This window comes from Poecilia reticulata, chromosome 2 (genome assembly GCF_904066995.2).
Source record: "Poecilia reticulata chromosome 2, P_reticulata-male-v2, whole genome shotgun sequence".
Lineage (NCBI taxonomy): Eukaryota > Metazoa > Chordata > Actinopteri > Cyprinodontiformes > Poeciliidae > Poecilia > Poecilia reticulata.
In genome coordinates this window covers 25,974,186-25,997,290 of record NC_088831.1, presented here as the reverse complement: position 1 = coordinate 25,997,290, position 23,105 = coordinate 25,974,186, and the positions used below count along the sequence as shown (strand labels likewise).

Sequence of the window (23,105 nt, the reverse complement as noted above, 5' to 3'; positions counted from 1 at the left end):
AGCATGTAAGTAGTTAGTGCTTTTAGCATGATTAGCTGTAAACAGCAGTTTCTTAATGACAATATCTCCTAACACCAAGTCTTCTTTGTCCAGTAACGACATCTGTAGAAGACTGGTATTGACTTAGGTATGGTGTGTTCAATAACTGGAAAAAGATGGGATTCTTTAGATTTCAACTAGACAGTTAGAGGAAGTGATACTAAAAATGGTCCACTTTAAGTTCATTTGTCTCTAGATACCTTCTTAGAAATGTAGTATTTTTCTTTTATCTGAATAGCGTTTTTTGTTTTAACTTGGCACAAAAAATTATTAAAAGTGGTGAAGCTTTTAACACCAGTCACAAGTGACTCAACCTAGATTAAAGATACCTTGTTTTGAGTGTAACATGACCAAAGAAAAAGCTTGAACACTTTTATTAAGATAATGTGTGAGATGGCAACATTTTTTTTCTGTGGAGAATCAAGACAACTACCCTGGTGTAATGATGGGCAACTTGCAGAAACAAACTTTGGAAGTTTAGCAACATTTTACAAGATCAGTAAAGTGTTTAGTCCAAAAAAAAGAAGAAGAAAAAAGAAATTTGACTAGCTCATGTTCTGCAGCTTAAAAAATAAAGAGCTTTCAACTTCCCTCTGCAAACTGTATTGATAAACCTCAGGAATTGACCCAGGATTTAATTTCCAACAACTAAAGACGTCACCCCATTCGAAGAGAATGAGATTCGGTCTGTTAATGCATGAATCACATCACTGGTCCCACCTTGATAATCTCATTTTAAATCCATTTTCACATCAACAGATGAAGGAGGGAAGTCGTACTCAGTTTACAGTTTATATAATAAGTATCTTCCATTTAGTCTTGTTTCTTTGATGCATGAACTTGCAGACTTAGTCTGATGTTGAGAAAGTGTTACTGTGGTTTAAATGGGAAACATATTTATCCTTGTTAGCTGGTTAATGTCCTGTTCTTTTATCTGCTTCTGTGTCAAATTTCAGTTTTAAGGTTTCCAAACACTGTGAGGATAACATGACACTGCAAAAAGTGCTCAAGTTTGTGTCTTAGTCATAGTTTTAGATTGGCGGTAAACCAGAAGTCTATTTTGTAGTTTTTATTGAGTTTTTGATATTCTCTAAATATAGAGAAGATCAAAATCTAACATCTTAGTTGGTTAAAACTTGAACTGAATAACCTGAAGGAGATCGCCTCGGAATTAAATAAGGATATAAAACACAGTATTGCAAATACGTTTTCAGTGGAGAACCCATATTCTAATTTATTGAACATAACTGCAGTCAAAGATGTCTAACTTTAAAATGATTAATAACCCAAACACGTATTTTGTAAAAATGTGCTTTCAGAGGAGAAACATTCAAATGTGTTGCACACTCGATTCTCGTCTTATTCATGCACAAACAGAAAATGATCATATGTAAACCATTCATATTTATTTGTGTCCCTTAGTCATGCTGTGCCAATTATTATAACTCATGTGTCAGTATAGCAACAAACTGTTTCTCTCATATAACTGAATAAAATATACTGACATAAATCAAGACTTATAGCTTTGGGAGTGTTATCATAGTTTCTCCAATGTTTTTTTTTGTTTTCTCCTAAATAGGAACAGTAAATGGAAAAGCTTCAGATAATTGCTTACCGATAAATCACCCACCGAACTTACATGTCTTTCCATTTACCATGATTGCATAAAGTCTGTATTTATAGCAGCATCTGTTTGCTCCCCTCACCTTTTAGGAATCTTCTAGCTTAAGAAACTTAATGAAATTGCAATGAAGTAAATTTATATTTAAACAACTTTATTTAAAAGTATACTTTAAATCTTTTAAACTCGAAGGAGTTAAACCCCAGAGTGGTGCTGATCTGTGCTACGTAACCGTTTTCCTGTGTTTATACATCCTGCGTTAACAAGAGGAGTCCATTAAAGCTCAGCTGGGGAAATTTGATCTGTTGGTTAATGAGGGATCCCTGTTCATCGTGCTGTGGTCTTCTACAGTGGAGGAAGTCTAAGACACCATGGCTTAATCAGGCCAGTTAATGGCGGGTATCTTTTATTATCTTTCTGAAACAGAAAGGAGTTGAGGTAGGCTTGGGATCTTGTCTGCTAAAGCATGCAGATAAAATAGACCATGCCAGAACTAGAAATACTCTCATTGCTTTTTATAGCAACATCTCTGAATTTTTAAATAGCAGGCCTCCTGCTGCTGTCTCTTTACAATTCCAGCGTTCAAACAGAAACTAACCAGCTAAAGAGAGCCAAGTCACAGCGCAGTAGGGAAGCTGCATTGGTGGGATGCTTTGCTGTTATCACGGGCATCGTGTCACTGCTGATGATTGATGCTGATGCAAAATCAGCCCACTTTGGTGATGAAGACAAAGCTTCCATGTCCTGCAACCAAGCAGGAAGCCAATTTGTCGGCTGGAGCCCTGAAGTAGAGACGAGTAAACTGGGATGAGGGTTGATCCAGATCAGTGGGAATTAATGACCAGATAACTAAAACCCACAATGCAGCCTCTCTGTCTTTCTCAATCCCTGCGCTGCAGTTCCTCCCTGTCACGGTGTGACAGTCACTGCCAGGAGACGCTGGGAACAAAGGCAGAGAGTCGTGTGGACGGAAATGGGAGGATATGAGTGACAGAAATAACAATTTGTGTATTAAGTATAGAAATGTTAAAACTGAGGCTCATGTCCTTTCTGAATATTTTCAGATTGTGGTATTTTGGGGGGATTTCATGCGTTAGTCACCTTTTATTGCGGTTATTGCTGCGTTTTTTTCAAGGTATGTCTCTTCCAGCTTTGCACACCTAATGTTTTACAACCTCTGAAACAGAATGCATATTTGTGGTATTTATATCAAAGTACATGTTGTTGAGGGTCGGACAACTGCATGAACACAATTTTCCAAGTATGTATTTCTTAATAAATTCTAAATATTATTTTTATCTTCTTCTGACAACGTTACATACTGCAACTCAGCAGTACAAAGTGACTCATAACAGTGACATCTTTTAATTTCCCTGTCCTTTATTCTTTTTTTTTTCTGCACAAATCTAATAAACTGCTATAACTTTCGTAATTAAACACTTACCACCCCAGTGTGATGCTCTCACCATTCGTTGTTTCATTGTGTTGGTGCTGTTTTCAAGCTGCAGTTGTTTTCCATCACACAAAGCAATTTGCTTTTAAACTTCTGTAAAAAAAAGAATCCCCCCCCCCACACACACACACACAAAAAAAACTTATTTCTCATGTTTGCTGTGTTTATGTCAAATTGCAAGCAAAGCTTGCTATGGCTTACTTTCAGCCATGCCTTTCTTTCTCTTCCATGAAGGCCAGATTTGTGCAATATGGCCTTCATGTCAACACACTCTCTCCTCCTCAAGCGGTAAATCTTTTCAGCTCCTCCAGAGTTGCGTCTTGGCTGCTTCGCTGATTGATGCTTTTCTTGCCCGGTCAGTTCAGGTGGATTGCCATGTCGGTTTGCAGTAGCGCCGTACTAGGATAATGAATTGGACAGTGCTTATTGCTGTATAACCTGACCTTGCTTTAAGCTTCTCCCTGCTCTCTCTCTCTGACCTGTCTGCTGTGTTTCTTGGTCTTTGTGATCTCTAGTGTTTTCTAAAAACACCACTGACGCTTTCAGAGAAGAGCTGGATATAAACTGATTGCAAAAAGAAACTTAAATGTAATGTTTTATCCACTTTATAATTCTGGGCTACTTTGTGTCAATCTATCGCACAAAATATAAATAAAATGACACATTGAATTTTGCTTAGTAGATTTTAAAATGTGTAGAAGTTCAGGGGATGTGAATTCTGTTTTTTCACTGTACATACTTTAGGCACTGTAGAGGCTCTTAGTTTACATCCTCTGTGTTTTTCTTCTTGGTGTTTTTTTCACAGTTTGTGTTGTCATAATCTGTTCTTTTCTCTTTTGCGCTACGCTCCTTTTATTGCTCCTGCTGCTCGCTCTGCTCCACTGTCAGTTTTCATTTCACAGTGTCTACTGGGGTCATGTTGCCTTCACTAATGCCTTGGTGGGGTCTTAACTCGGCTCACAGCATTGACTACATCACTATTTTTACCTCATGGCACGTTCCTGTTCATAAACAGTGGATAAGTTTAGATCTGTGGCTGTGGGCTTTTCACCAAGTAATTTATGCCTTTATTTCACTTCGGTCTGCTCACCAGGATGCGCTGGTTGCCCTTAAAGTCATATTTAAAACACATCAAGGTGGGAAACTTAATTTGGACTAACATAATGTCACTAAAATAGTGCAGAATTGCTTATGTTGTGTAGAGCACATTGTTTATTTTTTGATCAGTATTTCTGTAAGGCTCGCTGCCTTAACCATTGTCAGTCATTTTGCGCCACCCCAGGCCGTAAGTTTTTATTCTTTTATTATTCTTGGGGCGATATCTTGCCACAATAGTGCTGTATTGCCTAATGAAGGGTGAGAGTTAGTGTTTGCTGATCTAATTCTCTGGAATAAACTCTCCAAGGAGCTGTTTTGTTGTAAATACTGCGTGTTCCACATGGTATCCAATGCGTTTTCCTTGGCTTTGCATTGAGTGCTGTACATTTAAGCAATGCTGTAATGGGTAGTAGCATAATGGAGCAAAGCACAGACTTTAGGAATAGTTTAGATTCATCATTTCTTTGTCTCTGTGCTGCTATTTTGATCCCGTCATTCTCCCGTTTCATTGTCAGTGTGCAGGGGAGGAGAACTGGGTGGACAGCCGGACGGTGTATATCGGCCATAAAGAACCCCCTCCGGGTGCTGAGGCCTACATCCCTCAGCGTTATCCCGACAACCGCATCGTCTCCTCTAAGGTGAGCGATCCCCAGCCTCTGCCACAGCATAGTTTATCTTCATGCTCCCTTTCCGTTTCAAATCCAGCCAACTGTGTAATGTCTTCTGTCACATTTTTTGAAAAAGGAAACTATTCTCTCGACTTCCTCCTGTCAAGCTGTACATGTTTTCTCTGGCGTAGAGAAAGTTTGTGTGATGTGCCACTGATTCTCGAACTGCATCAGTAGTATTTTTTTCCCCCCCTCTCTCTCTGTTCCACAGTACACCTTCTGGAACTTCATTCCCAAGAACCTGTTTGAGCAATTCAGAAGAATCGCTAACTTCTACTTCTTGGTCATATTTTTGGTCCAGGTAAAATTTTTCTTTGAGTTAAATAAAAAAAAAAATAAAAAAAACACTGTCTACTTTTAGTTTTGTAAAAAACCCATCTCTAAAGTTACTTGAAATGACCCGTTTCGAATACATCATTGCCTTTACTTTGGATGACGTTAGCTTGTGTTTGAAATTACCAAAAACTTTGCTAAAGATGCTTTGTTTCCAAAACAACAAAACTACAAATGTTCCTTACATTGTGACAGATGAACTCTGTGATTGAAGCTGTGCTGGTTTCACATTGATAGCTAAATATTTGAGCTACAAAAACATGCTTTGGACCGCGATAGCCTGCCCTTTGTTAGCTTCATTAGGATCCTTCAGTGAGTACAGGGTGTCAGAACTGTTTCCTCTTTCTTTGTGATTCATTATCGACGTGTCTGGATGGTTTTTGAGCTGTTTTAAGGAACCTTAAGACAACCTTTGTTGAATCGTAGGTTTGTTGGAGCGCAACCAGCTGTTTACTAAGACCAAAAAGAACCTTACACCTTCTCATAGTACTTTAGTTCAAGGTAACGAAGTCTGTGTAACAAAACAACTCGGTTAACTCATATTTTGCACAATTAAAGTAGAAACGTTTGGACTCATTATGTGCGTTTCAGACATAGTCCTGGCAATTCCCAACCAGCAGTTGCCTCAAGTCATGGCTGTTCATTTCCACCATTGTCATGTTAAATCTTACACTCTCATGTGAGAAACTGGGTGTGGCACACCAGCTGAATTTCTATTGTTTAATAACAGAGGAAAGGAAAATCTTTGTTTGATTTCTGTTTTTTTTTTTTTCTGTTAAAAGGCGTATTTTCACCTGTAAATGGATTCAGTTTGACGGTATAGATTCAAAGTTTGGTGCTATTTCAGTAATTTTATGAGCTTCATCTTCCAACTCCAGCTTTGCTTCACTCCATATTTTCCTTCCTCCTCTTTGTGTTGTCCCCTCTTCAACCTCCCCCTCTTCTCTCCCTCCCGTTTGTCCTTTCTCCTCGCAGCTCATCATCGACACCCCCACCAGCCCAGTCACCAGCGGCCTGCCCCTCTTCTTTGTTATCACCGTCACCGCCATAAAACAGGTAGGACGGACACAAATGAGCTCCGGTCTCCGGGAAATATCGCCCCAATAACTACTGGCCTCCAACAAAAACACACACTCTCTCTTGACCAATCTGCAGCTGCTCCATTTCCCGTATGCACACATTCCTCTCCTGGTGAGAGGACATACTATTGAATAAGTCTGGTGATGTGAAAAATATGATAATGAGTGTTCTCTTCTGTTAATCACTTGAGCGGAGGATCCCGTGGCTCTGGGAGATACATCTCAAAACAGTGAGAGATGGGGTGCTATTAGTGATAGATGAAGTCGTCCGAGCTTTATGGGACATTAATCTAAAACGTGGCATTTTCACTTGAAACATAGGAAATGGGTCAGTAAGCAAACACAGCCCATTGCTAACTTATTACAGAGTCTGAAATCCTCCAGTTGTTGGGATCGTATGCTCCAGCGCCCTGCACAAGCATCATATATATATATTTTTATACCTTCACAAATTTGCTTCCCATTTCTTTCTTGCTGCCTCTCTGTCAGGGCTATGAAGATTGGCTCAGACACAAAGCTGACTGCTCCATAAACGAGTGTCCAGTGGACGTGGTGCAGCAGGAGAAGGTGGTGAGGACGCAGAGTCACAAACTACGGGTAAGAATGGCCTCATTAGGCCGGCGCTGCACCTGAGGCCACAAAGCAACACTGCTGCACTGCTGCAATGCTCACTTTTTTTTTCTAAAACCGTCGCTCCCTCTCCCGCTTTGCTTTCCTCTCTGCAGTGCTTTCTGGCTGTCTTCCTTGTCTTTCTGACCAATTATTGGCTGTAAAACCTTTAATAAACCATTCCCTCGTGCAAGGTTCTCTCCAAGGATGAACAATGCTTATGTATTTTATAAATCATGATATTCTCGTCCTCATATACTTATCGCTGTAGGTCAGTCGTTGGTGACACGACATTGTGTTCTTCGTGATTGAATTATTAACGCAGCGCCTTGTAAAACCATTCATACATCTAATTAAAACGACAAAACAAAACGTTTTGTCGTTTTACCTCACTGGGTTTTATTGGGATTTTATGAGTTCTTTTACCAGAAAGTAAAGACATGTGAAGCAAAAGGAAACTAGGCCACGGTTCAAAATCTTTTTCCAAATAAAATCTGAAAAGTGTGGCAAGCATTTTTATTTAGTCCCACTGAATAAAAACTTTTTGTAGAACCACCTTTTGTTGGTTCAAGTTCAGTGTTCCTTTGCATCAGGTTCACCCTGTAGTCAGCACCATCCACCCGTCTACCCATAAACCCTGAGCCGGTGCCACATCATGATGCTGTCACCGCCATGTTTCACATTGGGGAGGGTTGTGTTTAGAGATTGTGTGTTTTTTAGGAAGTCATGCACCATTTTCCTTTTTATTTTACTATTATGCACTAGTTTGTGTTGGTCTGACACATAAAACCCCAAATGAAAGTATTTATGTTTTTTATGTTTTTGGTTTTAATATGAAAGAACGTGAAACAGTTCATGGGGCATCAATACTTTTGGAAGGCATATTGTACCTCAGTAATGATCTTGATTAAGAATGCACTATAAATTGGTAATAACGGCTGTACTCCAGAGAATGGATTGTTTTGTTTTCTTTGAAAGATTTCCTTTTTTATACTTTTACAAACATTGCACACCTATATATTTAGGCAGTTTTCTTCTTTGCAGTTCTTCAGATGCTGTGTTTTGGAACCTCGTACAACTAAGTCCCAGTTTCAAATAATAAAAAAAACAGATCTAATAAACTGAAGGGATCAAAATACTCATTAAGAGAAAGTAGTATCAAGCTATCGGTGAAAGACTTTATGAGATGTCAACTTGAAAAAAAAGTGCAAGTAAATGGTTATCGACGGCTGCTATCACAAAGGTTTTAGTGCAAGGGTGCCATACTGGATTTTGATGTTGTTGCAGATTTTTCCTCTCAAACTTCTAATATTGACCGTCTTTGATGGGGGTATTTTTTGTTTGTTTCTTTAGAACTTAATACTCAGAAATGTCAACTTCTGAGTAAAATACAAAGCATAGTTAAATGAAATCTTTCAATCAATCAAGGTGCTGTTTTTTGTTGTTTTTTTTACTAGCATTTTAAAATCTTTCAGTATGGTGCCTTAGAAAAATATTTCCAGAAGTGGTTTTAAATGTTTGAAGACCTCTTATTTGGTGACCCAAGTCCATTCTTTTACCCACCCTCTAATAAACAACCATGTAGAAACTGGTGGTGGCAATAATATAGTTAAGTTCTGCTTCCCAGTAACGGGAACAGTGCTGACTTCCAGCACTTTTCTTTTGTTTTGAAAAACCATTAAAATTGACACATGTAGCTGCTTGTTATCCATGGAGACATCCTTTCCCCACCATCCAAGGATCTAATGAAAACAGTGTCAGACTGTTTAATGTGACTGATCTAGCTCATCAGATCTATCGATTCGGTCTGCTATATTTCAGACTTGTAGCACCATTTTGTCAGCAGGTAGGTAATGAGCGCCGGTACATCTAGTTTCTGCTGCGTCTGCTGCTTGCTGTGAATGTGCAGAGACTGTGTGGGACGTTGAGGGTCAGCTCAGAAATATACAGCTTCACCATAGCTGCCAGGCAATAAAAGGTTGCGCAGCACTATAGTTGCTCCTGTCATTGCAGTAGTTTTCTTAGTTGTTGTTTTTTTTTTTGTGTGTGTGAAGGTGATGCAACTTTCAAAAAAAAGAAAAAAAAAAAGATTTCTTCCATCAGTGTAGCTTTCATCTGTCTCTTTATTCGTTTTGTTCTGGCTGTCTGTCTGTCCTCCAGCATTTTCTGTTCTCTTCCGTACATCAAACAGCAAGGATTAGAGCGTGCGTTGGGAGTAGGAATAATGATGAATACATTAATCATAATAAATCAGAGAGCGTGTGTTATGTGTACGGTCACCGTGGAGACGGGATTTATCCGAGTTTAAGCTGCTCTGCTCACATAATCCGTTATGCAACTTCTAAATCCTTTGGAAAAATAAAAAAATCGAATAGTAAAAGATGAGCAGACGGTTACCCACAGGTCTTTTCTGTTTTCCTTTTACATATTTCTTTCTAATCTTACTACATCTGCTTTGTTATTTTACAAGAGAGCTGCTGTGCCTCTCCTTTTCAGGTGGGCGACATCGTCATGGTGAGAGAGGACGAGACTTTCCCCTGCGACCTCATCTTTCTCTCCTCCAGCCGGGACGACGGCACCTGCTACGTCACCACCACCAGCCTCGACGGGGAGTCGAGTCACAAGGTGCAAGTGATGACTTTCTGTCTCAGCCTCATTTTAAACTCGAATTAATTTAAGTTGCTATCTAAAACCATTAAAATTGAGAAAAGTTTTGCATCCTTAAAAGACTGAGAAGGTAATCGTCTACATTGAGCATCTTTGAAGTAGCAAAATAGCAAAATATTTTAAGCCAACAACACATGCTTGCTGGGACAGAACAATGGCTGTTATAGTATAAATTGTATTCCTGCTACTATTAAAAACTAAAACAAACATAGATGTTTCCAGGCAGGTTATATCACAGATCTTTAGCAATGTGCAAACCAATATTCTGTGTAAGTGCAGTGTAAATCTCCAGTACTTTATTGTTTATAGTTAAGCCTCACTTATTGGCATCCCTGATAGTGACTCATGTCTTACCGTCTTCCTGCTCTGAAACATTTACCAGCTTATTTGTGGCCTTCACATATTGTTGAGGTCGCTTAGAGAAACTGCCCAAGTTAAACACCAAATCAATTCCAACCTCATAATGGGTGTCTTGGTGACATTTCCCCCCCCCCCCCGTCTTCTTTTTTCTTCTCCCCCACCTTCTGCCACATTTTTGTCTCAGACCTATTACGCTGTACCAGATACCATGGCCTTTAAAACGGAGCAGGAGGTGGATTCATTACATGCCACTATTGAATGTGAACAACCGCAGCCTGACCTCTACAAGTGAGTGTATCCCCGTAGATGGATCGTTGTACACAGACCTTTTACAAGATGTAACCTTATGGCCATGGACATCTTGATTTAATTTTGTTTTCCCGCTTTGTTCCAGATTTGTGGGACGCATCAACATTTACAAGGACAAAGAGGAGCCTGTGTCCAGGTGGGCAGTTGTTTGTGCTGTGGTTATTGCCTAAAATTGTTGCTTTTTTTTGTTTATTTTAGCCTAATGTTGCTTAAATGTTTAAATTTGTTTGTAGTACTACATAATGCAACCTTTAGCTTCTGAAACCTTAGAAGTTACTTTCCGGAAGCTTCATGGATCTTACCAGATACGTTTCTAGAACTTTCATGATTCATGTATTGATCATGCAGTTTCCTGGAACTTCAATTAAGTTTACTGCATACCTTCCAGCAATTTGACAGGTACTTTATCAGGTACTTTGCCAATATTAGTAGGTACTCTGCTGGGAATACCTGGTTACTTTCCTGGAACTTATCAGGTACATTGCCAGAGTTTCATTGATTGATTGAATGATTAACTGACTGATTTTTTGTTTTTACATGTAAATGCTAATCAACAAAGCTTTCCTTGTACTATACCGGATTTTATTAGGTGTTTTTGGAGCTTTATAAATACATTCTTGTGCTAACCACATAATGTACTTTTCCAAAACATACCAGGTCCTTTCTTGGAGCTCAATGTGTTCTTTTGAAGAACTTTTGAAAAACTTTTACTGAAATTATTTGTTCCTTTCCTTGATCTTACCATATACTTACTTGGATAAGTATTCCAAATAATATTCCAAAGCTTACTAAGTAGTATCCTGGAGCTTACCAGCATCTTCTGCAGCACTCCATGGTACTTACTGGTTACTTTCCTGCAGCTTGCCCTGTAAACTACCAGGTGGCTTCCAGAGTTTTTAGGAAGTTACCAAGCACTTTCTTGAACTTACTAGGCTACTTCCTTTTGTTTATTATGATGAGGCTTTTAACTGTGTAATTTCCAGAACGTACTTGATGCTTTCTTAAAACTTCCCAAAAAGATGTGGTAAATACAGTAAATTACAATCTGTATTATTGACTGCTATGCTAATAATTATTTGAGTTTTCTGAACTTTGTTAAAAGAATGAATTTACTTTACATTTACAGAACACTAGGAGCTGAGAATTTACTTCTTAGAGGAGCCACGCTGAAGAACACACACCATATTTATGGTATTGCAATAATTTTGAGCAAGCAGTTAAGCATTTGTAAACATAAAAAAAAAAAAAAAAGAAACAAAGAAACACTTTTGTTTTCTGCTCCTCAGCTGTTGCAGTCTACACTGGCATGGAGACCAAGATGGCGCTTAATTACCAGTCTAAATCTCAGAAGCGCTCTGCTGTTGAGAAGTAAGATTAATGACGGAGGCCTTCCCACTGTTGATTTAGAATGTGTCTTTGGGGAGTATTTTACTTCCCAGCTCCGTGGCGCTGACCCCTTTTCACTCCATCACTCTCTGCAGGTCGATGAACGCCTTCCTCATCGTGTACTTGTGCATCTTGATCAGTAAAGCTGTGATCAACACTGTCCTGAAGTACGCCTGGCAATGGTCGCCGGACCGGGACGAACCCTGGTACAACCACAGGACTGAGAACGAGCGCCAGCGCCACGTGGTCTGTCCCCAACTCTCTGCATTTGTTGCAACATTTAAGCAGCTGTGGTGTTATAATTTCCCAAAAGCCACATTCCTATAACGTGTATCGTCCACTTCCTAGGTCATCCGAGCCTTTACGGACTTCCTGGCCTTCATGGTCCTGTTTAACTACATCATCCCGGTGTCCATGTACGTCACTGTAGAGATGCAGAAGTTTCTTGGGTCGTATTTCATCACGTGGGATGAGGAGATGTTTGATGAGGAGCTGGGTCAGGGAGCCCAAGTGAACACCTCCGACCTGAACGAAGAGCTGGGACAGGCATGTGGCTGGACACACTAAAGCAAACTGCACTGCACAGATAACTGAATGCAATCTTTATGTAAATGTGCTGCTGCTTTCACTTCCTTCAAGGTGGAGTACGTGTTTACCGATAAGACCGGCACTCTGACCGAGAACAACATGGAGTTTATTGAATGCTGCGTGGATGGCAATGTCTACATCCCACATGCCATCTGCAACGGCCAGATCCTCAGTGCTGCCTCCAGCATAGACATGATCGACTCCTCACCTGGGGGGTACAGGAGAGTAAGTTTCTTTTATATGTTAAACATATAAAATCACAGATTTTATGTGATGGGCCAACAGAAGGTAAAACAAAATGGAAGGAAAAGGATACGTGTTTTGTCAAAGTTAGTTTTATTTATTTTGTGTGCGAAGGAGTACGAGGATCTGTTTTTCCGGGCGCTGTGTCTCTGCCACACGGTGCAGGTGAAGGAGGAGGAGACGGTGGACGGCATCAAAAGGGGCATCCATCAGGGCAGGCCCACTTCCTTTTACATTTCCTCGTCTCCAGACGAAGTAGCTTTGGTGGAAGGAATGAAAAGGTAACATCATGATGACAAGTTTTAGTGAACTTAAACAAAAGTATATGAGATATCACATACACATTACAAAGTCACATTTTTCTAGAGAAAGAATTGAGTTTGGGCGATTAGCTTTTTCTAAATAATGAGTAGAAAGGTCCTGGGTGCATTGTGCAAAACTAGCAATGGATTCTTTCTTTAAAAGCATATTTTTGAAATTCTGATACTTTTCACTCTTTAGATGTTTGACACATTTTATTCATATCTCCTATTATTGAACAAGCTTTGTTGCACATCAACCTCACATACACACTACCAAGAAGAAAAAGCCTTTTTTTTTTTACTGACATTAAATCTGTTCTTATCTGTAAATCACTGTAACTAGTTTGGTGGTATGGTTAAGGTCATTATCCATTTTGAAAATCCATTTGTGCTCAAGTTTGAACTTCCTGGCTGATGTTTTGAGATGTTATTTAATATTTTCTCATATATCCTTTTCCCATGATGCCATCTGTTGTCTCCACCTGTCTTTCTTGCAGTAAAACATCAGTATGATGCTGCCTTGGATTTAAAACAAATGTCTTTGCATTTTCCATTGTAGGAAAATTATGTCAATAATAATTTTAACCCTGATAAAAAAAAATGTGGTATGTGCCTTATTTATAGTGTATGCAAGTGGTTTCCACTGTAACCTTCACAGTGTACAACCACTGTACATACATCTCAGCTCAAGTTACGCAACATGCGTCACAGCATCTTCAGTCTTGCCACCTCCGAAAGACGCGACTGTTCATTTACATGACCTCTTTCTGTCACCCTCTAATTAATCATTTTCCCTCCGCTGTCGTTGCCAGGCTGGGTTACACCTATCTGCGACTCAAGGACAACTACATGGAGATCCTCAACAAAGACGACGAGATCGAAAGGTCTGTTTTAATAAGTTGTTACACCACGAGAGATAAAGCAGGATTAATCCAGCTGACGGAGTCCTGTTCATGTTATCCGACCGAAGAGAATTGGCTCTCAGCTTGTGATACAAAATAAAAAAATTTAAAAATAAATCTGCGACCTTAGAAGATATGCTCAATCGGATCAAAACGATTAAACTGATGAGTGAAACTGAATAACAGTCTGGTTCAATTCCAGAGAGGTTTTATGGAAATTCTCTGTTTTGATCCATTGCGTGTGTTTGTGTAAGCAACCTGGCCGTACATCACTGTCAGAGGCGGCCTGTCGATAGTGGGCTATTTTTAATGAAGCTGGAGAGAAAGAGAGAGGAGGGAGAAGTTGAGCATTCAGATTCTAAAGTCTTCTTTGATTTTCTGTGTTTTCTTTTTGCTAAAATGCAACACGTTTTTGACAAATTCAATATGTGTGTGTGTATTTTATTTTATTTTATTTTTTTACTGAATTAGAATCATCTGCAATTTCTAAAGGAAGCCATTATGCTTGTTTTGTGCTGTAGATGAATAAAAGGGGAGTGGTGTGAAGTCATTATTTAACAAAGGCCACCTCTGAAATCCTGATCACATGTAAAATAACTGTTCTGGCTTCAACAATAAGCTCTTGCAGTGGAACCCAGCAGCCAGAACCAGGAGTACAGTGTGTACTCACAGGTGTATACTTTGCAAAATCAGCCGAGGCACTATTAAAAAGGAACCGTGTGGAAGGAGAAACTTTGTCCATTTATAAAATCTGCCCTCAATCTAAAAGAAACAAAAAGGAGGTGAACACACTTTAACTTTATCCCTCCTTCAGGTTTGAACTGCTCCATGTGCTGAACTTCGACTCTGTCAGGAGAAGGATGAGCGTCATAGTGAAGTCCATCTCAGGTGAGGCGTCGCAGCGCGCACCAGAGCGCCGCTCGCACCTTTTATAGATCCAAAATTAGATGCTGGACACAGTGCCTGCAGTGTGCTAACAGCGTTTGGCGCTGTTTCTGTGTGTGTCCTCAGGAGAGTACCTGATGTTCTGTAAAGGTGCAGACTCATCTATTTTTCCTCGAGTAGTGTCTGGAAAGGTGGAGCAAGTCAAAGCCCACGTGGAGCAGAACGCTGTAGTGAGTGAATGTTTTTCATTTGCTGATTGGGTTTGAGGGTACATTATGTCCATTTTACACATTTAGTCATATGTTTCATGTCACACATTAAATCCCTAAATATATATCAGAGGAAAATTTCACATTTAATGTGGTAATTAAAACTGGTAAATGTTAGGCCTGCCAAGTGGACAAATTGGGCTGGATGATAAATTGTCTCAGTAAGTTTGGCGATAAACGATGATATTGTTGTTTTAAGACCACTTTCAAGTAATATATTGTTAATGGCAAATTTGCCCTCTCAAAGAATAATAAACTTTTATTTTGTAAAAAAAAAAAAATCCAAAAATATCCAAGTAAAAGACAACTAAATACCATAAATAAATGTAAATAGTCAGAATGGGAATTATCAAGCTCATTTGAATTTGTTATGTGAATAATTGATTATCTGCTTATTCCGACACGTTTAATAAACGTCTAATTTAGCAAAAATCATCCCACAATAATACTTAATAGAACCGTGTAACTGCTACAGTTTCATGATTTAAATCATCTTTAGATTATTTCATGTTTCAAGTCGAAATCCAGACCTAAATCTGATTGAGAATTGTGGCATGACTCGAGAATTTGTTCCTGCAGTTATTCTCCGTCCAATCTGACTGAGCTTGAGCTTTTAAAAAAAAATTTAAAAAATCTGCAAAAATTTCACTTTGTGAAAAAAACTTGCACATACACAAGCAGGGTTCATCTCTTAAAATTCTGCCTCCCTTTACCCTTTTCCTATTGGTCTACTTGTTTGTGGCCCAGATATCAGACCCTGCAGAGCATCTTGAAACGCATGCCAATTTCAGGAGAGTTTAGAGAGGAAGCTTTTTAGTGACCTTATGTTGTTCCTAAAGTGGGCAAACAGCTGCTATATATTGTTGTGAACTGAAAGGAACAAAAGTGCAACTGAATATTAATGTTCCTTTGTTCAGGATGGTGTGGTCTTTAAAGAAGATTTTATATTTATATGTATTTTATATATTATATGTATTTTATATGCTTTAAAAATTCAGCACCGTCTACCAACTGTATAATATCAATAATCTTTTCATTCCTCTCTCTTTCCGCTGTGAAACCAGGAGGGGCTGCGGACTCTGTGCGTCGCCTACCGAAGGCTGTCGGAGTCGGAGTACCAGGAAGCGTGTCATTACCTGACCGAAGCCAAGCTGGCCCTGCAGGACAGGGAGCAGAGGCTGGCTCAGGCCTATGACGTCATCGAGAGGGATTTTGTCCTCCTGGGTGCTACAGCGGTGGAGGACAGGTTGGTCAATGCAGGAAGAGAGGAAGGGAACGATTTAGAAATGGTGCAGCAAGGGGACAGAAGGGGGGATTAATGAAGCTTTACACTAAATTTAGACAGTTGTCCTGACTCATGGCAGCAAAAAAATAAAAAATAAATAAAGGTTCAGTATGAACTCTTGAGTGGTGCCTTTTGTTTTTGTTTTCTCTGGATTGTGCAGTAATTGAATATTTTTGTGCACAACGAAATAAGACTTCAGCCTCCAACCCTGACTGATTGATCAAGTGCTTGACAGTTTAATTTCCTAACAGATAAACTGCCGATGTGAAAACGACAGGGTTGTGGTGGGCTTGCATTGAAAACTTATCACCCGTCGGTAATAGATTAACTGAAGCTTTGATTGATGGCGCTGCCCACCCGTGTGCACCCTGAAACACTTATCGACTTATTGACGAACAGGCTGCAGGAGAAAGCCGCGGACACCATCGAGTCGCTGCACAAGGCTGGCATCAAAGTCTGGGTCCTCACGGGGGACAAGATGGAGACAGCCGCCGCCACGTGTTACGCCAGCAAGCTTTTCCGTCGCAGCACCCAGATTCTGGAGCTGACAAAGAAGCGCACCAAAGAGCAGAGCCTGCACGACGTTCTGTTTGAGCTGAACAGGACCGTTCTCAGGCAGCGCTCCATATCTGGGTACGGAAGTCAGTTGTTCCCTGCTCCAAATCTGGTTGAGTTTGTTGTGCTGACGGATCTCCTTGATTAAGCCTCATTCAACCTCTGATTGCAGGTTGTCAGTGGACTGCCTCGACTTTGGCCTGATTATCGACGGGGCAACTCTTTCTGCAGTGCTAAAACCCAGCCAAGAGGTGTCTGGCCATGGGAACTACAGAGAGATCTTTCTTGAAATCTGCCGTAACTGTAGCGCTGTTCTCTGCTGTCGCATGGCACCGCTGCAGAAAGCCCAGGTGACAGAGACTTTCTTTCTTCCTCTTTTTTTTTTTTTTTGTCAATTGTTCTCCGTATATGTCTAAATAACCATCTCACCTGGCTTAAAACATTTCTCTGTTGACAGATTGTGAAGCTAATTAAATCCTCCAAGGAACATCCTATAACCCTCGCTGTTGGCGACGGCGCCAACGACGTCAGCATGATCTTAGAAGCACATGTTGGCATCGGTGAGTTCAGTTGCTACCTTAAATAATAACGCTCTCAATCACGAGATGTTTTTATAGGTGATCCTGGTGATATCTGAGAAAATATAGTTTGTTTGTACTTCCTGCTGTCAATTTTACTATTCATCCGTCTAACCAATCACACATCCGGTTATCTGTTTGCCCGTCCAAACATGTATCTATCCATCCCAAATTTAATGACTTCATGAGGAGCCTTGACAAAAATTTGTCATTGAAAAGCAAATAATTTTCACTCAGTGTTTTCTCATTGCTCTGCAGACTATTAACGCTACTAAGGACTGTTTGGAGTGCATTATTTTTTATGGCTATTATAGTCAGTGTGTTAGGAGTTCATCTACTGCATGCCAGTGCTATTTTCATCCTGCTGGATGGTGTATCTGTAGTAGACACCCACACCTAATGTGCTCAAGATGCTCACAGAAGGGGGGTGTAAGCATGGAGTGAGGAAATGTGGATTTAACGCAAATTACATCATTTGCGATATTTAACAATTGTACGATCATCACCAAATGATGTGCGATCCTAGTAGGAACCCTATTTCTGAGCTTTACATTCCAGATTGTGAGTAAAGTGTTTCTTTCCCCCAGGCATCATGGGTAAAGAAGGCCGACAGGCAGCCAGAAACAGCGATTATGCCATCCCAAAATTTAAACACCTCAAGAAGATGCTTCTGGTCCACGGCCACTACTACTACATCCGAATCGCTGAGCTCGTTCAGTACTTCTTTTACAAGGTAAGGGTCGAATGCTTACAACCGTAAATCATTTTATGGTTGTTTGAAATGGAAAAAAAATACCGAGCCAAAACTCAGGTGACTGGATTTAGGACTCCGGTAATGTGCAACGCTCTCCTGGATCATTCACAGGCGCAGTGATCAGTGTGGGTGGCTTCCACAGCATGTAGCGCTCTGCCAACTGACTCAACCTTTTCCCATTTGGCATCACTGCTTTTTTTTTTAACAGCCCACTCAGTAAGCTCATAGGGCATAATCTCACCATAAACAGGAATGTGTAGATAGCTGCAGTTTTAGATTTTTTTATTTGTTTTTTGTGGTTTATCATTTGTTTGTTTTTTTTGTTTCTTTTTCTCTCTTCTCCTCTTAAATCATTGCAGAATGTGTGCTTCATCTTCCCTCAGTTCCTGTATCAGTTCTTCTGTGGGTTCTCACAGCAGGTAGGTACTTTATACTGTACAGGAAAAAGCTTTTTCCCCATTGCAAGGTTCTGTTCAACATATTAGCATGTTCTGTTGAAGCTTATTAACAATTTATCAACAGCACTACAGTTTTAAAAACTATTTTTATTTGTGAATGAAATTAAAAAACCTGGAAATTGGGAACTAATAACTAGAGAGCTGTAAAAAGTGTTTGTCCCTTTAAAGATTCCTTCTGTTTATAAGAAGAAAGTTGACGTCACACAGCAGCGCATTGTTTACGGAAGTAACAATGGATACCGTCGTCTATCAGTCGATTAACAGTATTGTCACAAGATCATAAAAACACACAGGAAGCGTCCCTGCTAGTAGAGATGAAACTGGAGGAAGGAAGGGAAATCATATCCTTCCCCAGAGCTATTGTGTAAGAGAGCAAGGTGTGAAAACACATCCTGTCTTTGGAGTTGGAGCTATTTGAAAAGGAAAAGATTACATAATAAAGGTGCAGAATCCAGAGTTTTTCCTTTTGTTTTCGGTCTTGTGTGAGTTTCAGGTTATGAATGCATAAAAATCAGCTGGCATTGTTAAACAGAAACACTCTTTTAGTTCCTACCTCTAAAGCATCTCTGTCCCTTTGCAGCCTCTGTACGACACGGCGTATTTAACGCTGTACAACATCAGCTTCACCTCCCTCCCCATCCTCCTGTACAGCCTGGTTGAGCAGCACGTGACCATCGACACGCTGAAGAGGGAGCCCTCTCTGTACAGGTGATGACGTTTGATTTTGTACGACGCTGCGCCTCGCGTCCTGTTTACCTTCATTAACACGTTTTCCCTCTCCCTCCGTGCATCTCAGGGACATCGCGAAGAACTCCCTCCTCCGTTGGCCCGTCTTCCTGTACTGGACGTGCCTGGGTGTGTTTGACGCGGTCATCTTCTTCTTCGGTGCCTACTTCCTGTTCGACAACACCACCTTCACCAGCAATGGCCAGGTGAGCTTCTCTGCGTTTGTGTCGCCAAAGGCAGTGAGGAGAAACGGCAGACATGACATGCGCGTCAGAGGCATCAGTCATGGGAGGATAACTGTGGAGTCTCCATGAACGCTCACTCATCTTCACCGGATGCTTTTAGGTGCAGCGACTTGACGTTGTAGTCGTGTTTTGTCTCTATATGGCTCAGCACCAGTAAAGTTTCTGTTGCCGGAACATCGGATCTCCATTCATATCGAACAACACAAGAGCATCTTTCTCTGTATTGTTAATTTGTATCATGTCAACTGTTTTTGATTGCCTTCGGTCCTGTTTTTTTTGTTGTTTTTTTTAAGTTTAAACATCCTGAAATTCATTTTACCCTTTGTCCTGATTCTTTTCTCTTTTCTCCCCCCTCCCTTTTTCTCTGCTTCCTCGCTCTTTATTTTGCTCCTCTCCTCCTCCTCCTCTTATTCTTCGTCTTCTTCTTCTTCTTCTTCTTCTTCTTCTTCAGCTTATGACCACCAACACACAGATGGTAAGCCTGTCTCCCTCCCCTGTCAGCTCTCTCTGTCTTCCATGCCCCTTTTCAGTTCCTGTCGTCTTGTTTATGCTTTCAGTTCATCCTCACTTCACCTAATCCATGCAACTCCCATTTGGATGTGTAGTTTCCTAGCGCTTTCGTTCCCCCTCTAAATTTCTGCAACGCTCTGAATCCCGCATAGTACCTAATCTTAACCACTCTGCTGACATGGTAGAAATCCTAGAAGCTTCTCCACATTATCCCTGTCTTGTGCTGTGTGGCAGGGAATTTAATATTTGCTGCTGATTTAGATCCAACATCTGTTTGTTTCCTTTTCTGTCTACCGTGTTTGTTTTTGTGTGTACTTGTGTGTCTGTGTACTTTTATTAATATTACGCTATCTGCCCATTTAAAATAATTCTAGATAGGCTTTTTTGGTGCCAACAGCCAGATTTAGTTGTTATAGAAGTCGTCCTCTTTGCCTCGATTTCCCCTCCCCTCTCATAGTCCCATCCCATCTGTTAACTCCTGGCGTCTGCCTAAACCTTTCTAGGATTTCAGCAAGTAGCAACATGTGAATGCTGTGAAATAAATTCGAAATGTTTCAGATTTTTTTTTTTTTACCAAAATCCTATCCTAATAATAATTAACATCTTTTTGAATGAACGTTCTTTTCCACAGATAATAATAAAACGTGAGATTGTCCTACACTTTCTTTCTTGTGCTCACTTGTGCTGTCTACAGTCATTGTCTTGGTAATTATTTTACTGTTAGCCTGGCCGCTAACTGTTGCCTTCATCTTTTTCTTACAGATGTTCGGAAACTGGACGTTTGGGACTCTGATCTTTACTGTCCTGGTTTTCACCGTGACACTCAAGGTGTGTGAGTGAGCAAAATGAAACGAGAAAAATCCTGTCTTCTTCCTGTTAGAAGTTCTCCAAAACATGAACTGTAAAGGGAACGATAAAGGTTTAGGAATTAGCCGGAGGAGTTTTATTCTTTAGCTCTAGATTCATATTTACAAGATCAATAATTACATAACAGGATTAAGAACAATCCTTTAACTTTCTTGCCAGCTGCAGAACTGCTAAATTTGAACTGCAGACGGTACAGAGGGAGTAGGTGGAGGTTATGAGGGGCCTTAGAACATAACGTTAGACAAAAACAGGTGTTGCAGTCAACAGCCTTTTATACGTCATCCCAAGCAAAAACAAAAATACTTGGTAAGAGTATAATTGAACACCCTCTGTAAGCTGCTGTAAATAATCAAAAATTATTTATGAACAAATGGCCAAATAAAACTTAACGGCTCACAACAGCAGGTAACATGAGCTTTTCTGAGTATTTTTTTAAACTACAAATATTCTCTATTGAGTTTTCTATGCATTTTGTCATCTAGGCGAACAGCATATGTTTAAGCTTAAACTTCCAGAGTAAAACCAGACAAAACATCACTTTGACTACAACGGGCAGTAGTCTCGACCCAGTAGTTGAACAATACATACAACACATCACACTGGTCCCATCTGTTTGGGTTAGGGTTATTAGTAAGACCACTTTAAAAGATTACAAGGAAATGATTTAAAATCTTAAATTTACTGGCGAGTTTCTCCTGTACCAACTGATTCGGTGTTTCCACTGCTTCTTCTCTCTACGGTCCAGCTTGCCTTGGACACGCGTCACTGGACTTGGATCAACCACTTCGTAATCTGGGGCTCGCTGCTTTTCTACGTCATTTTCTCTCTTCTCTGGGGCGGCATCATTTGGTAAGGCCTCCACGCAGCCACAATCCCCGCAGTCTTTGCAGACTGATTCCGTTCGGGAATAAATGTCCGTCTCCCCTGCTGCTGCTCAGGCCCTTCCTGAACTACCAGAGGATGTACTACGTGTTTATGCAGATGTTGTCCAGTGGTCCAGCGTGGCTCAGCATCATCCTCCTCATTACCGTCAGCCTGCTGCCGGACGTCATCAAGAAAGTCCTCTGCAGGGCTATTTGTCCAACAGCTACTGAGCGAGCACAGGTATGAAAAAGATTCTTAAAATAGAATAGAAATTTTACATTTGCTGATGTTACATAGTGCGAATAACACTTTACTAAACCAATTTAACACATGGAGTTTCTTTCCAACTTTAGTTGCTTATTAGTAGAAATTGTTTAGATCCTACTTTATACCAGTCAGTAATTCTACAACGTCATAGCAGACGCTGTAAATCTCTTCCTCTTTACTAATAATCCAGGAAAACTGTTGATGTGTTTCATAGCTTTGAGCACCAGCTGGATTTACTCTGACTTAGTTTAGCTTTACCCTCCTTTTGAAGCAAGCTTTACCATGAAAGGGAAGGGGGAAAAAAAACGAGTGAAAGGTCTGACTGATTTCTTCCTGCTGTGCTCTTTTTCTTCTTCCTCCCCTTCTCACTTCACTTTATGGATCTCCCGTCATCCGTATCGACACGTTCCCTGTTGCTCCTGTCACTTCTCCTTCACCCTCTTCTGCATTTTTCCTCTCCTGCCATCCCTTCTCACCTTTTTCGTCGTCCCTTCTTTTTTCCCCTCTTCTCCGTGTGGTTGCGACACGCTGCACTGTCCCGCTCTTTCATGGTGACCACAGTCCACCCGCCCGTGCCTTACTGTGGAGCCGTCCACCATCTTCATGCTTTCTCAGTCCTCCAGCAGAATGAGTTTCTGATTGGCCCAGAGAGAGACGAGAGAGAGAGGAGCAGGAAGAGGAGGTGACTTTCTTTTAAGCCCTCATTTGATTGTGCATGCTGGCATGGTCCAGTGTCAAACTGCTTGTCTCTACACCATGCTAAACGGCCACTGATGACGACACAACTTCTGAGGTTTAGCCCAATTTCTTGCCGTTTCTCTTCTATGCGTTTTATTTTTATTTTTTCCATCATATCCTGTTTCAGAAATCTGTTGACTAAATTGCCAAAATTGGTAAGATATCATCAATTCAGATTTTCACAACCTGCATTTTTGGACTTGCGATCTGGTTTGTTTATTGTATTCTTATTTTTAACAATCTTCTGATGAGGTTTTCAAATGCCTAGCAAGTACAGAACTTGGGTTTATCCTAACCCATGTTGATAAAAATATTAATTTCTAATACTTAAAAGACAAAAATCCAAATTTTAAAACAGAAAAACAGCCAAGCCTACAGACAGTTTTGTTTTTTGAATTAGCGGGGAGAAACTGCATGTAATTCAAGGTCATTAAAAATTTGCCAGTT

At 40.3% G+C, this 23,105-nt stretch overlaps 1 protein-coding gene across 4 annotated transcripts in view; it reads left to right on the top strand.

The window, feature by feature from the left end:
* Positions 1–23,105, top strand: part of LOC103479768 (phospholipid-transporting ATPase IH-like) — a 35,815-nt gene that overhangs the window by 6,799 nt on the left and 5,911 nt on the right. The window contains exons 2-30 of one of the 4 annotated variants that reach the window (XM_008434430.3): positions 4,727–4,849; positions 5,091–5,180; positions 6,188–6,268; positions 6,781–6,888; positions 9,397–9,525; positions 10,112–10,215; positions 10,322–10,372; positions 11,363–11,427; positions 11,523–11,604; positions 11,718–11,868; positions 11,971–12,168; positions 12,262–12,435; positions 12,568–12,734; positions 13,568–13,639; positions 14,472–14,545; positions 14,669–14,772; positions 15,876–16,057; positions 16,496–16,729; positions 16,824–17,001; positions 17,109–17,211; positions 17,817–17,962; positions 18,343–18,402; positions 19,022–19,149; positions 19,238–19,373; positions 19,864–19,887; positions 20,685–20,750; positions 21,535–21,638; positions 21,728–21,893; positions 22,482–22,602. In XM_008434430.3, the coding sequence (XP_008432652.1) occupies positions 4,727–4,849; positions 5,091–5,180; positions 6,188–6,268; positions 6,781–6,888; positions 9,397–9,525; positions 10,112–10,215; positions 10,322–10,372; positions 11,363–11,427; positions 11,523–11,604; positions 11,718–11,868; positions 11,971–12,168; positions 12,262–12,435; positions 12,568–12,734; positions 13,568–13,639; positions 14,472–14,545; positions 14,669–14,772; positions 15,876–16,057; positions 16,496–16,729; positions 16,824–17,001; positions 17,109–17,211; positions 17,817–17,962; positions 18,343–18,402; positions 19,022–19,149; positions 19,238–19,373; positions 19,864–19,887; positions 20,685–20,750; positions 21,535–21,638; positions 21,728–21,893; positions 22,482–22,559 (3,378 nt within the window). In that variant the 3' untranslated portion in view covers positions 22,560–22,602. The remainder of the gene's footprint in view (positions 1–4,726; positions 4,850–5,090; positions 5,181–6,187; positions 6,269–6,780; positions 6,889–9,396; positions 9,526–10,111; positions 10,216–10,321; positions 10,373–11,362; positions 11,428–11,522; positions 11,605–11,717; positions 11,869–11,970; positions 12,169–12,261; positions 12,436–12,567; positions 12,735–13,567; positions 13,640–14,471; positions 14,546–14,668; positions 14,773–15,875; positions 16,058–16,495; positions 16,730–16,823; positions 17,002–17,108; positions 17,212–17,816; positions 17,963–18,342; positions 18,403–19,021; positions 19,150–19,237; positions 19,374–19,863; positions 19,888–20,684; positions 20,751–21,534; positions 21,639–21,727; positions 21,894–22,481; positions 22,603–23,105) is intronic. The other 3 variants (XM_008434412.3, XM_008434437.3, XM_008434422.3) reach the window with 3 other exon arrangements.